The 13,007-nt window shown below is 41.4% G+C and overlaps 1 protein-coding gene across 3 annotated transcripts; it reads right to left on the reverse strand.

Annotated features, from left to right (window-relative positions):
• Positions 1-250: 250 nt before the first annotated feature.
• Positions 251-12,432, reverse strand: ARG1 (arginase 1). Of its 3 annotated transcripts, XM_027603253.1 has the most exons (9): positions 12,275-12,432; positions 8,617-8,689; positions 6,072-6,246; positions 5,488-5,508; positions 4,084-4,243; positions 2,228-2,322; positions 1,796-1,900; positions 1,458-1,594; positions 251-1,235 (listed from the first exon to the last, which is right to left on the reverse strand). In XM_027603253.1, exons 1-9 carry the CDS (start codon positions 12,422-12,424, stop codon positions 1,069-1,071), a joined length of 1,083 nt encoding a protein of 360 aa, XP_027459054.1. In that variant the 5' UTR covers positions 12,425-12,432; the 3' UTR covers positions 251-1,068. The 3 variants fall into 3 exon arrangements, with proteins under 3 accessions (XP_027459054.1, XP_027459056.1, XP_027459057.1); XM_027603255.1 differs by lacking the exon at positions 5,488-5,508; XM_027603256.1 differs by lacking the exon at positions 1,796-1,900.
• Between the last annotated feature and the right edge of the window lie 575 nt (positions 12,433-13,007).

Genomic DNA, 13,007 nt, shown 5'->3' on the forward strand with positions numbered 1-13,007 from the left:
GAAAATTGTTAACTTTTGACTCCTATTGTTGACCAAAAGCCTTACTGATAACATTAGCAGCCAATTAACACATATTTTGTTGATAATATTACATATATAATATGTATTATATACTGTATTCTTTCAATAAAGCTAGAAAAAATGTTACTAAAATCATAAGAGAGAGAAAAACATTTACATTACTGTGCTATATCCAAAAAAAAAAAAAAAAATCGTGTATAGGTGGACCCATGCAGTTCAAACCCATCTTGTTCAAGGGTCAACTGTAGTTTACTCTTACTTATTTTATTCCATTTCCCTCACTATATTCCTGAGCCAAGATGAGTTTTTGGGTTGTTTAAGGATTTCAGCCAATGAGACACTATAATTACAATGAGTGAGAGGACCGTGGGAGTGTTTGGAAGCCACAGATAATTTTAGGTGAAATTCCTATCTGAATTAGAAGGTTTTAGAAACAAATTGCAGTTTGATTTCTTTTTTCTACCTCCAAAAAGGCTACCTGAATAGCAGCCTTGCTTAAAATATAAGCTAATATCATGTCTGAGGTTTAGAAAAAGTAAAACATGGTCATCTAACATTAATGAACTTGGGAGATTCACAAGGCCTTACCATTACCCCTTTGCAGATGAAGAAACCAGGAGGCAGTTTTATTTCACCAGTTTTACAGTGTTTTGGGGATGATGATTTCACTGTGGGCTTTTTAAATCCTTAGTAAATCCATGTGTTTAGAAACATATAGACATAATACAACCTTAATATAAAGAGTTTATTATAAAAATCACATCTTTGAACAACATGGGAATATGGTCCCTTTTCAGGTGGGGTAGCTTTATCTTCTGATATCAGGAGTCCCACTCTATGTGTTTTTAATTACACAAAACCTAGAATTTCCAAATCTTGAATTTCACACCAAGAGGGAATTGATAGTTAATTATACCAATATTTACCGAGGCAGAACATTTTTCAGAAAGACCAAATTTTGGGGAGGATAACTGTAAGCTTAAGTAAATTATTAAGATTGACTAATTACGACATTAGCTGTGAGATTTTTACATTATGTTTCCACATTTATTTAAGTGGGTTAAGGTAGTCGATAGGCTTATGATTACCCTCCCGCGCAACTCCAAAGCAAGCCAAGGTTACTGCTACTGCTGTGTTCACTGTTCGAGTTACTTCTTCTGGTGTCTTCCCCAAAGAGGGGTTCACTTCCATTATATCTAATCCTGAGAGTAGCCCTATAACAACAATGGAAAATAATGTAGTTTGTTAAATAGTTGACATTTTTAATTCAGTACTCTGCCTTGAAATATTATCCAGGAGTGTAAACCGGTGGTGACTGCATCATGTGATGGGCATTCTGGAAGTGTCCAGTGGGGCTTGATTTTCAAATCAGATGGTTTAAATATGTACTGGCCATGTATACACTTGCTTCTTCATGCATCCCAATTTTTACCTACCTGTTTTGTAAATTTCTTCTGTAATGTAGAGACCTTCTCTGTAAGACAGACCTCCCACAACTGGTGTGCCCGTAGCTGGTGTGAAAGATGGGTCCAATCCATCAACATCAAAGCTCAGATGAATTGGCCTTTTTTTTCTTTTAAGAGATGGGAAAGAAATTCAGTTTAAAGTTGGTGGTTTAATACATAGTACATAAATATAGTTCTTACCTTGCTTTATAAAAAGTAACAATCCAGTGAAGTTCCATAATTTTACATGAAGGCTTTATTAATAATCATTAACATCAGTAGTAAGTCCTTTTAATAATATTTACGTTACACACACACAAGCATCGTACCTTCCTAGTAGATAACTGAGTGCTTCTTCCATCACCTTGCCAATTCCCAGTTTATCCACTTCAGTCATTGAAAAATATTTAATACCCAGAGTTTTCAAAATGTAGCTATGAAAGAGGAGATATTAAGATAATCCTACAGTTAATAGTCTAACTCTATGCCCTCTTATTTCCCTTTAAAGAAAAGATCACTGTGGCAAGACAGATAAAATATTTAAGTCCTATGAACTATATGTATATTTTAATGTATTTTTAACAGCAAGTCAATTAGTATAAAAATCACCTGATTTATAGACATAAATACTTGTATGGGTATATAGATATTGATATATATACTTGGTGCTTAAAATAATTTTTTTCTCATAGGTTTGACCAGCATGCCTAGCATGCAAAAGAGAGAAAAAAAAGGTAATTCACATCAAGGAATAAACTTACTGTTCCCCAGGGTCCACGTCTCTCAGGCCAATATACACAATATCTTTTGCAGATATGCAGGGAGTCACCCAGGAGAATCCTGGTAAATCGGGGATCTAAAATTGCAATGTTTCCATTTGATTAGTATATATGATTCTTGAGCAAATCTTACATTGAAAGTTAAGGGCCCTTACTGGATTGCATATATCTTATATTTAGAACATAAATTTCGAGGAAATCATTAAAACACAATACAAAATTCAGAAGAGAATGCCTGCCTCCCCTTGTGCTCTATATGGCTTTGGCTTTACCAGCCTTCACCCTGGCCCAGACCTGACCTGAATCATTTGTCAGTATCTACTTCTCTGTGCCCAATTCCACGGGGCCCTGCTTTCCCAAAACTCTGCTATAAAGAAATCAGTGGCTTTCATGACTTTTTTAGCTTCCCTCTTTATTTCTCTTCTCAGTAGGACTTAATCCCAAGGATGGCTTAGAGTGACTAGGGGAGATTTTCAAGCAGCTTCGGTTGCTCTCCAAATGCCCTAGAGCCAAGGGTGGCTTATTCCCTTGTGCTAACTACACACTTTGCAGGTTTATAAACCTATCACTTGGTTCAGAAAGTGTTATTTCTATAGTGAGAGCTGTGACTTGTGTAAGACTGATGAATCACAGACCTGTACCCCTGAAACAAATAATACATTATATGTTAATAAAAAAATTTTTAGGGCGCCTGGGTGGCTCAGTTGGTTAAGCGACTGCCTTCAGCTCAGGTCATGATCCTGGAGTCCTGGGATCGAGTCCCACATCGGGCTTCCTGCTCAGCAGGGAGTCTGCTTCTCCCTCTGACCCTCTTCCCTCTCGTGCTCTCTATCTCTCATTCTCTCTCTCTCAAATAAATAAATAAAATCTTAAAAAAAAAAAAAAAAAAAAAAAAAATTTTTAAAAAGTGTTACTTCTGAGCACTTAACAAGGGGGTTTGAATCCCCAGGTATCATCATAAAGACCAATATTCTACAGCTATATCAGTAAAAATTGTTTTATCGATATGCTACAAAATATCAACGAATATGAACCACAATGTTAAATCTCAATCTGGAATGTAATCTCACATCTTTTTTTTTTTTTTTTTTAAGATTTTACTTACTTATTTGACAGAGACACAGTGAGAGAGGGAACACAAGCAGGGGGAGTGGGAGAGGGAGAAGCAGGCTCTGCACTTGGTAGGGAGCCCCATGTGGGGCTCGATCCCAGGACGCTGGGATCATGACCTGAGCCGAAGACAATCGCTTAACAACTGAGCCACCCAGGCGCCCTTGTCATCTCACATCTTGTAGAAAAGAAGTTTCTAGGGAGCAAGGAGTTAGTTCTTCCTCTTATGATGTAGATACGAACTTCTCACAGTAAAGATGTTAAATAATAAACCATTGTAATCCATATTTTAAAACTCCATTTTTGAAAAAGGTCCCATGATGTGGAGGGGATGCTTGGGAAGCATGAAAGGTCATGTCTCATGTAGTAGAAAGAGGTAGGTTATAAACCAGTCCTGGCCCTTGCCTTGCTATGTGTTCGGCATGTGATCTTGAGCAAGTCAGTTAACCTCTGAACCTCTGCTAACTTGCTTATAAGGGATTACTCTCTGCCCTACATACTAAAAAAGTGAAGATATATGTAAAGTCAGTTTGCAAACTATTAAGTAAGGTAGAGGCACAGAGCCTCACTTCCTTTATGCACCAACCCTTAGCTTATTGGCTGCTGAGAAAATGGTTTGAGATTACACCAAAAATAAGATGGCACCAGGGTTCTTCCTTCCCTTCTATCTCCTGGACTTCTGCTAAAGATACGGTTCGTTTCTAATAGAATACAAACCAGCCCCTTACCTTTCCTTTTAGTTCCTTCAGAAGGAAAGACACAGGTTGTCCATGCAAGTTCCCACTTGTGGTTGTCACTGGAGTGTTGATATCAGTGTGAGCATCCACCCAAATGACACAGAGATCTGGGTGGACCCTGGCATGGCCAGAGATGCTTCCAACCGCCATACTTAAGAGGAAAAAAGTTTGTGTGAACATCAGGTTTGCAATATTATTCCATCCATCCACTCAGTGCTCTCACTTGGTTTTCCTTTAAGTGAAAATGGCTGGTATTTCTGGCAGGTTTTTAATTGGAAGTGCCAATTAAACAATTATAACAATAGAAAAGCATAGCTTATGCTTCATTACTAAACAAGGTAAGTTTTCATCAATGGCCTTACTAAAAAACTTGTGATTTTTTTTTTTTGGAAACCACCTTCTAATAAAATTGCAAATTATTGTTTTAACCAAAAATTCAATCTGTATAAGAACACTAGTCACACAGGAAATTCCTTAGCGTGAGACACTATTTAATTCTCAAGATTAAATCAGGCTCGCTTTCTGTACTCTCATGTCTCTTGGTAAGTACTTCATTCTCTCAAGTGAATTACTACAGAGTCCATTTTTCCTAAAATCCGATTATTTTACAATTGGGGAGCATCACTCAGAAATCCTTGCATCTAGTACAGCCAGCGTTTCCTGAGTGCTCACTTGCTAGTCAGTGCTCAGAAGCTCTGCTTGAACTTGCTACTCTCCTGCCACACATTTAAAGACCCGCTCCTTAGCCTGGTCCAGAACTCTCAAAGTTCAACTCAAACACTCCAAGCTCTAGAAAATGTGCCAGAATGGAAGCGCTAAGTAATATCTTACCTAAAAGTTCAAAGATTAGGATTTGCCATCTGGCACCTGTGTTCTCCCACCTGCGGATGGTCAAGTGTCATTCAGGGAATTGTGAACTTGTAGATGCTCAAAGTGAAGGCAGCCTGCCTTGAAGCTTAGATACTGATTATCCAGCTTGGTATTTGTTTCCCCTTCAGATTTCTTGTCTTGTGGCTGTTTGCCACTGTTAACATTTCCACGTGCAAATTTTTCCACTTAAGAAAGTGAGTCCCAGTTTCTCAATTACAGTTTTGTCACACAGGAGCCCTGGAAATGGTTTGGCTTTGGAGGAAAACAGGGAGCTGAAGTGATTGACTCCTGCATCAAGAGCCACTGTCATGTTTGTACTTTCTGATCTGATCAGGCCTCTGATAATGTACTCAGGGACCTCAAGAGTAGACATTAAAAAGGCTCATGCACAGAAAGGGCCTTTGCCACATTATTTATAATCAGGAAAATTTGAAAATTATCTGAATATATGGCAATATGGATATGTATAGTGATTTAATACCCTGATGAAAAATATGCAACAGTAAAAATTATGTTTATACATACCATGAGGTAACATAAGGAAATCTGTACTTTAGGTTAAGAACAAAGCATCGGATCACACGGTTGTTAAAATCAGGTATAAGGGAAACAGTATGACAGGAAGGAAATATGCCCGATTTGCAATTTCACTTGAAATGTTTGTTAGGAAATATAATTACTACTATTTTATTTATGTGTGTGTGTGTTTTAAAAGTTTGAAATTACTACTTTTAGAACAGGAAAAATACTTTCAAATGTTGACTTAAATGAGTTGTTCCTGCTATCAGGAATCAAGTATAGTAACCCGGCCAGGAACTTCCTCGTGTTTATTCATTTAGGAATGTTAAGTTTGTGATGCATATTTTACTGAAATCCATTCATGTCATATATTCTGTGCTGTAATAAATGTAATGCAAGACTTTAAATGGAGCTAAGTCTCTATTTCCAAAAGAAAATAAATAACCGAAACAATTAAGAAAAGGCAGAGAGATCAGTATAAAGTATTGATCAGCATTTTCCCTTTCGTATTTTCTCTGCTTTCACGGTTTCGCTTATACTCCCTTAGGCCCTTTGTGCCAGACTTCAGAGAGAGAGTCATTAGGCAGGACCTGTGGTCTCCACCCAGCACCAGGCTGGTCCTTCCCTGCCTCTTGACTTCTGCCACCACGCCGGCCAGCTGCTCATTGGCTTTCCCGACAGACCTCGGATTCTTCACAATTTGAAAGGGAGGATCACTAGGGACATCAACAAAGGGCACGTCCCCATAATCTTTCACATCACACTCTGTAATTAAAAGCAAAAGTTTTAGGTCACTACATAAAAAAAGATTACAAAACAGTCTGTGTAGGATGATTCCGAACTTGCAAAAACAGTGTACTTTCAAAAGGATAAGCAAAGAAAACATCAGGGAGGACTGTTAAAGTTGCAAAGCTAGAAACCGTGTCTGCTTTTGCCTGACATTGTCATCTCAGCTGCACACTGGGCTCTCGGTAAACACTTGTGCAATCAATCCAGTGAGGCTGGACACGAAAGTAGGACAGTGAGCATCTTCTGGTTTGGGCTTAATGAGCGGCCTCGCTGTCTTTATCTCTGTGTGGCCCTACCTGCTTATGTGCTTTCTACCTTTCTCCAATAAGCATGTGTTGTATTTATAATAAATGTTTTTTTTAAATATATATTAGGTACATGCCCAGAGGAAATGCACCAGTTACACCAGTATTTTCTTTTTTTTTTTTAAAGACTTTATTTATTAATTTGACAGAGACACAGCGAGAGGGAACACAAGCAGGGGGAGTGGGAGAGGGAGAAGCAGGCTTCCCCGCTGAGCAGGGAGCCCGATGCGGGGCTTGATCCCAGGACCCTGGGATCATGACCTGAGCCCAAGGCAGACGCTCAACGACTGAACCACCTAGGCGCCCTACACCAGTATTTTCTAAATTTTCTGACTGTAATTAACAGTCCTTGGTTTCAATCCAATCTGTTACCTGCTGAAGTAGTTCAGCTCCCTCCCCTGTGCTTTGTCCTGCCTCACAGTAGTATTGTCAGAATTCAATAAGCATATGATTAGCAATGAGCTTAACACTTCAGTGAGCTAGGAAATAAAGGCTTAATTATTATACTTTTTTAACAAGGAGAAATTGCAGGTAACCTGAGGTTCCTAAGGACCTGGGTGCGCTTCCTAGGACTTGCATTAGGCATCAAGGTACAGAGCTTCAGGTAAAACTGTGACATGAGATCAGTTCAGTGTTTGAACTAACCCGTCATTGTATATTGTATTTATTATATGTTTGTGCGTATCTATGATTCAGTAACACCTTTAAGAGATTTAGCCTGATAGAAAATCTGACCAAATTATGCTTGTTAACTGAGAGACTAGCCCAGTCCATTTACACAACCCTTCTGTTCCCTCTCCCCCTCCTTTTCTCAGCTTCGTGACATATAATTCTTATTTACTAAAATTCATTCAGTTTAACTGTACAGGTCAATGAGTTTTAGAAACATCTACAGTCTTGTAAGCACCACCATAATCAAGATTTAGAACACTTCCATTACCCCCGCCAAGTTCCCTCGCGCCCCTTTGCAGTCATTCTCTGCGCCCACCCCAAGGCAACTGCTGATGAACTTTCTGTACCTATGCTTTTCCCTTTTCTAGAACTTCATGTAAAAGCAATCATACAGTAGGTAGTCTTTTGTGTCTGCTCTCTTTCACTTAGCATGTTGTCTTTGAGGTTCATCCATGTTCTTACCCTTGTCAGTGGCCCGTTCCTTTTTGTGGTTGAGTCCTAGCCCACAGTGTGGATGTACCACCTGTCATTTATCGCTTCACCAGTTGATGGGTATTTCATTGTTTCCGTTCTTTTGCCTGTTATAAATAATGCTGCTAGAAGCATTCAAGTACAAGTCTTGGTGTGGATGTGTTTTCACTTCTCCTGGGTAAATACCTAGGAGGAGACTTGATGGGCCAGAAGGCAGATGGATGTTTATTTAAGAAACTGCCAAACTGCTTTCCAAAGTGGCCATATCATTAAGCATTACCACCAGAAACGTGCGACAGTCCCAGTTCTGTGTCCTCGCCAATACGTCATCAGGATTTTATATGTAAAGACATTTGCGTTAGCCTATCCTTTTAAACTCTGTATCATTTTCTATCTGCAGGCTCATGTATGTATATGTATAGTACATGCATACACACATTCACACTGTGCAAACACTACGTGCTATCACCACCACCACCACCACCACCATCATCATTGTCATCATCATCATCATCGTCATCATTACTGTCTTAGTTCCTTTTGCAAACGGGAGTCTTCTTGCTAGCAGAGTACTTCCTGCTGCCCGTACTTTTCCTTTGCACTTCCCCTGACTCCCCTACCACCCACCCAACCCCAGTTCTAGCCCAGATTTTTTTTATACAATAGCCTGGCTGGAAAGACAAAATATCTTGAGTGAGGATATTCATCCAACAATACCTGTGGAGCATTTTCTCCATACACTGCTTTTTTTAATAGGATGTACCTCTAAAATTACCACTCGTGCTGCAATTCTGTGGGATAAATGTCATTCCACATGCATTCCCTTTTAGCAGGAGCCTGCTCCTTTCTTCAGAGCGGGAAGGAAATCAGGCTGGTCATCTTTCAATGGAAAAATTACCTTGTTCTTTCAGTTTCTCCAGCAGGCCGGCCTTTCTCAATGCTGCGGGGCCTTCTTCCACCCCTCCTCGTGGCTGAATGATTAAAAAATAAAATAATTCAGACATGATCAGATGCCCACAATAGGAACTCTTCATTCTTCAATCAGGAGAAGAGTAACTATCATTTTTTGAGTTCCTCCAGAGCCAGGAATTTACCCCACCTCCTTGAATCATCCCAGCGAGGCAGACTGAATGAGTCCCATGTCAACTCTGAGCATCTAGAATCGGAACGGTTATCTCATTTTCCTATAGACACGCAGCTAACAAACGGCAGAGCCTTAGTTCATATCCAGGTTCTTTGGATCCCAGAACCTGTGTCTCCTCTTCCCATGAGAGACACCACGCTATCAACATGGTGAACATGTATTTCGTGCAAAAGCACTCAGAGACAGAGATGCAATCAACTAAAAAGGCCTTGTGTTTTTGAGTAACTCATGAGCTAATAGGGAATATGTATATTTAACCCCAATTACAGTACTTGGGAGATTTGCTTCAGTGCCGATACAAGAGGTCCTAACAACAAAAACAGGATGCTCCAAACTCTGCTGGGGAGAGAGTGTGCCAGGTAAGGCTGCATGGGGTAGATGACATTTCAGCTGAGTCTTGCAGCATGAGTAGGTTTCCAAGAAAAGGGATGGTGTGGTGGAGCCACTCTGCAAACCCAGAGAACAACTTGGATAAAAGCATAGGAAAAAACTGAGCGTGGCATGAGAGAGTCCTACGTGCTTGTCCGCACGGGGTAAGTTGCTGAGCTCCTGGGGAGAAAACAGGCCACAGAAATTCATCACTGGGAAGCTGAATTCACAAAGACCAACCCGGTATTTCAGGTTCTGACCTGCTTCACTCAGCAGGATTGACAAGAATGCTCCACTTGCTGTTTTTATACGTCAGAGAGGCGAACACACTTCCTCCTTGCCATAAATCCTCTCCAGCTTCCTGGCAGAATAGCAGCCTAAAGAAACAGTTCTCTTCTGTAGCTCTCTGATTCTAATTTCCAACAAGGCTTGTAGACACAGGAAGTTATTTGGGGTTATCCAACGAGAAGACGTGCCAGAAGACCCATGCGTCTGTCCCTAGGATTGGGGCCGCAGCACCAAATGAAGCAGCTATTTCTACCTAATTCCAATGACAGCTGACTTGCCCCGGCTGCCAGGCAAAGCCTGGATGTCACATTCCTGCTCTGGGCGCCAAGTGCCCGCCACCCCTCTGCCTGACACGTTTTGCTCCTTTTCTCCCTTGCCTTCTTGCATGACCACCCCCACACACCTTCCTGGAGCAGACGTAATTGCCCCTTCTTTAAACCTCAGTAGAGTGCCGCTTGGCTCTAATTTTGCCTTTCGTTTTGTGGTTGCTTTGTCTTTCCTCCGTTACTAGATTTCAGCCCAATGTTCTTTCTGCTCACGGGGCTATGTGTTGTAGTGCTTCATAGATGCTCAAAAAACTGTCACCCTGAGAAAACCTCCTGACCGTTTCCCTCTTCCTTTCAAGCTTTGGAACAAGTCTCATAGACCCCTTAGTTGACACCCTCTTTGTGCTAACGCAGTGGTTAGATTTTCCAGAGTGATACGTTATTTGTTTGATTCAAACTGTTTCTCACTGTTGGTCTCTTCTCACTGCTTGGTTTATCTGCCCACTTTGGAAATCACTTCCTTAGTTCCACTGACTTCGAAGCTGGGCCCCCAGCCCTAACTGGCCACAAGCGTCAAGTCTGTGGTGGATCGACAGGCATTAACAACAAATCAGGTGCATAAGCTTCGGAATCATACAATCCTGTCTGGAATCACACAGTCAAGGCTAGTAACTTGGCAAATTGCTAAACCTCTCTGAGCCTTAGTGAACTGTACAATAAATATAACACTTCTCTCATATTTTGTCATCAGCTCCCATCCCCCACCCCACCCCCACCGCTCAGTGCCTTGCAAGGGAGTGGAATCTTTTCTCAGACTCAACCTTCTAATCATCTGCCCTTAATCCTCTCCTTTGCCTATCTGTAAACTTCTACCTCCTTTAGCTGAGGAGAGATGCTAATATGTGGGCCACGATTTTCCTCCTATGCTAGGGCTTAGGGTAGAAACATCTCTCTCTGAGTCCTTACTGTCAGGAGACAATAAGCTTCCTTCTCATGGGGCCAAGTTTTAATAGGGGAAGAGCTGTAGGGGAAAAGAAAAAGAAATACAAGACCAGAAAATGCATCAGGCTGTGTTTCAAAATACTATCCCTTCGATGGGCTATTATTATCAGAGCATAAAATCTTCTGCTGAGGTCCGAGGGCCAGAGTATATTCAGGCTGCTACCTGCTTGTCTGCCTCCCTCCCTCCCCCACCCTCTCCCATCTGCCTGTCTTCCTTCCTCCCTCCCTCCCTCCCTTCCTTCCTTCTTAAATTTTTATTTTCCTTCCTCCTTTCCTTCCTTTTGGTCAGTTATTTTCATTCTGTCTTCGTTAGAACCTGTCACAAGAACAGGTGAGTATATTGTGTGTTTTGCAATTATCCCGAGCGCTAGAAGAAACACTTCTATGTCAGCAAAACGTCCCTGTGTTCCGGGAGAGAGCTTTGAAGGACTACCAGGGGAGGCGCAGCAGTGTTTACTGACACTCCAAATGCAGTTTGGGTCTCTACCCTCTGACCTCTCCTAATCTGTTTTGCAATAAAATGCCAGAGTGCCAAGCATGAGTTCAAAACTAAGAGGAGTCAGCCGCTGCCCAGATGGGCAAAGAGAACGCTGGAAAACGGAGAAGACCCCATTTGAAACAACCACAGTGACAAAATATCAACCCTCGGAGTTTCAAGTCACACTGTCTTGTTTGCTTTTGTTTTGTTCTTCGTGTTCCCCCTTTAAGCACAGATGCATGCTGAAGTCCGAGGTCTCTAATCACACTGTTTGCCAGAATGAGTGTGCTCACCAGAAGAAAAGACTGCAAAGTGCAAGGTTGCTGGCATGTGTTGGCAACCTGGGCATTTCATAAATGCATTAGTCCCTACAATGTTGCCAACTTCCAGTTGGATTTTCTTCTCTTTCCTTTTTCTTTTTCCCTCCCTCAAAAAGAGAGATACACAAAGGATTCTACCTAGCGCATGAACCAACATTTCACAGGATCATGAAAGCCCCGAAATAACATGAATCATTCACCAAGTTGCATAAACCAATAACATTTAGGTTATGCAGACTAAAAGAAGTCTGAAAATTGCTGCCAATCCACGAGATGCTTCTAGGCTTTAAGACATGACGAACCCGAAGTGTTTTCTTAAAATCTTCTCGCCTCGGCATATGCGCTATTGAAACCCAAAGCAACGAGAACATGGGAATCTCAATGAGTAGCTATAATACAGACACAGCCCATTTCCATTCAAATAAAAATATGTTCTCTTAAAGAATGCCAAGAAAAATGTAGTCGATTCATATAAAATTGGCTGCCGCTGAGATTAGGAGCCACAAGAATAAATGAGTTTGTTACCATAATTCTCCAATGTTGCAAAATGGTAAGAGGACTTTAAAATATCTATTTCAGGCCCGGCTGTCCCAGGGAACCGAGCTAAGCAGACATTAGCACCTTACTAGTTCTAAAGTCTGAGACTTTGTCATGAATTTCAGTTATTCAAGGCCACGCTTTTTACTCACCTGGCCCTTTGAGAAAGGCACTCCGATGATCCCTACGAATTTTGACTTGGAACTCATGTTCTGGCCCCTTCTCTCTGCTGCACTGAGTTCTCCAGCCAGGCACCGCTCTCTACAACCCCTCAGTGACCGAGGCCACATATTTGTTTCCATTTATAACAGGGCTGAATCTGTTTACCTTATTCTAATGAGGAAGGCTGGCTCCACCCACCGCACGGAGGAAGAGTCAGGCGAAGTCTCGCGAGGTCTTCATACCTGGACTAACCACGAGTCCTTTGGGGTCTAGATCTGTCCTGAAGTGAGCGTATGCTTGTCGCCGGTTCACTCCCATGTTACAAAGTCAGCTGGAGGACTAGACTTTTTCCTAGCCACAACCTCGATTTCCTAAGCCTGAGAATCTTTTCTAATCATAATCAATTAATCATAACCACATAAGTAGCGTCATGGTGCTAGCTGAGGAAACGCAGGGGAGGGCACCTACCACCTCTAGGCCTTTGAATCCTCCTGTGGGGAATAGGGCTGGGCCTGGTGAGTCGGTCTCTCACTTCCCGTCCAGCCCTGCAACCCTGAGTGCCGGTCTCACACACTAGGATTAATGGTTAATCCATGAGACACGCCTCATAAGCCACATGTGTCAAGGAAAGCATAGGCTTTCCTTTTCCATTATTACTGAAAAGAAAAATGACCTGATTAAGAACCCAAAGATGTTACCGAGCGAATTCTGAAATACGGTGTG

This window comes from Zalophus californianus, chromosome 7 (genome assembly GCF_009762305.2).
Source record: "Zalophus californianus isolate mZalCal1 chromosome 7, mZalCal1.pri.v2, whole genome shotgun sequence".
In the NCBI taxonomy this organism is placed as follows: Eukaryota; Metazoa; Chordata; class Mammalia; order Carnivora; family Otariidae; genus Zalophus; species Zalophus californianus.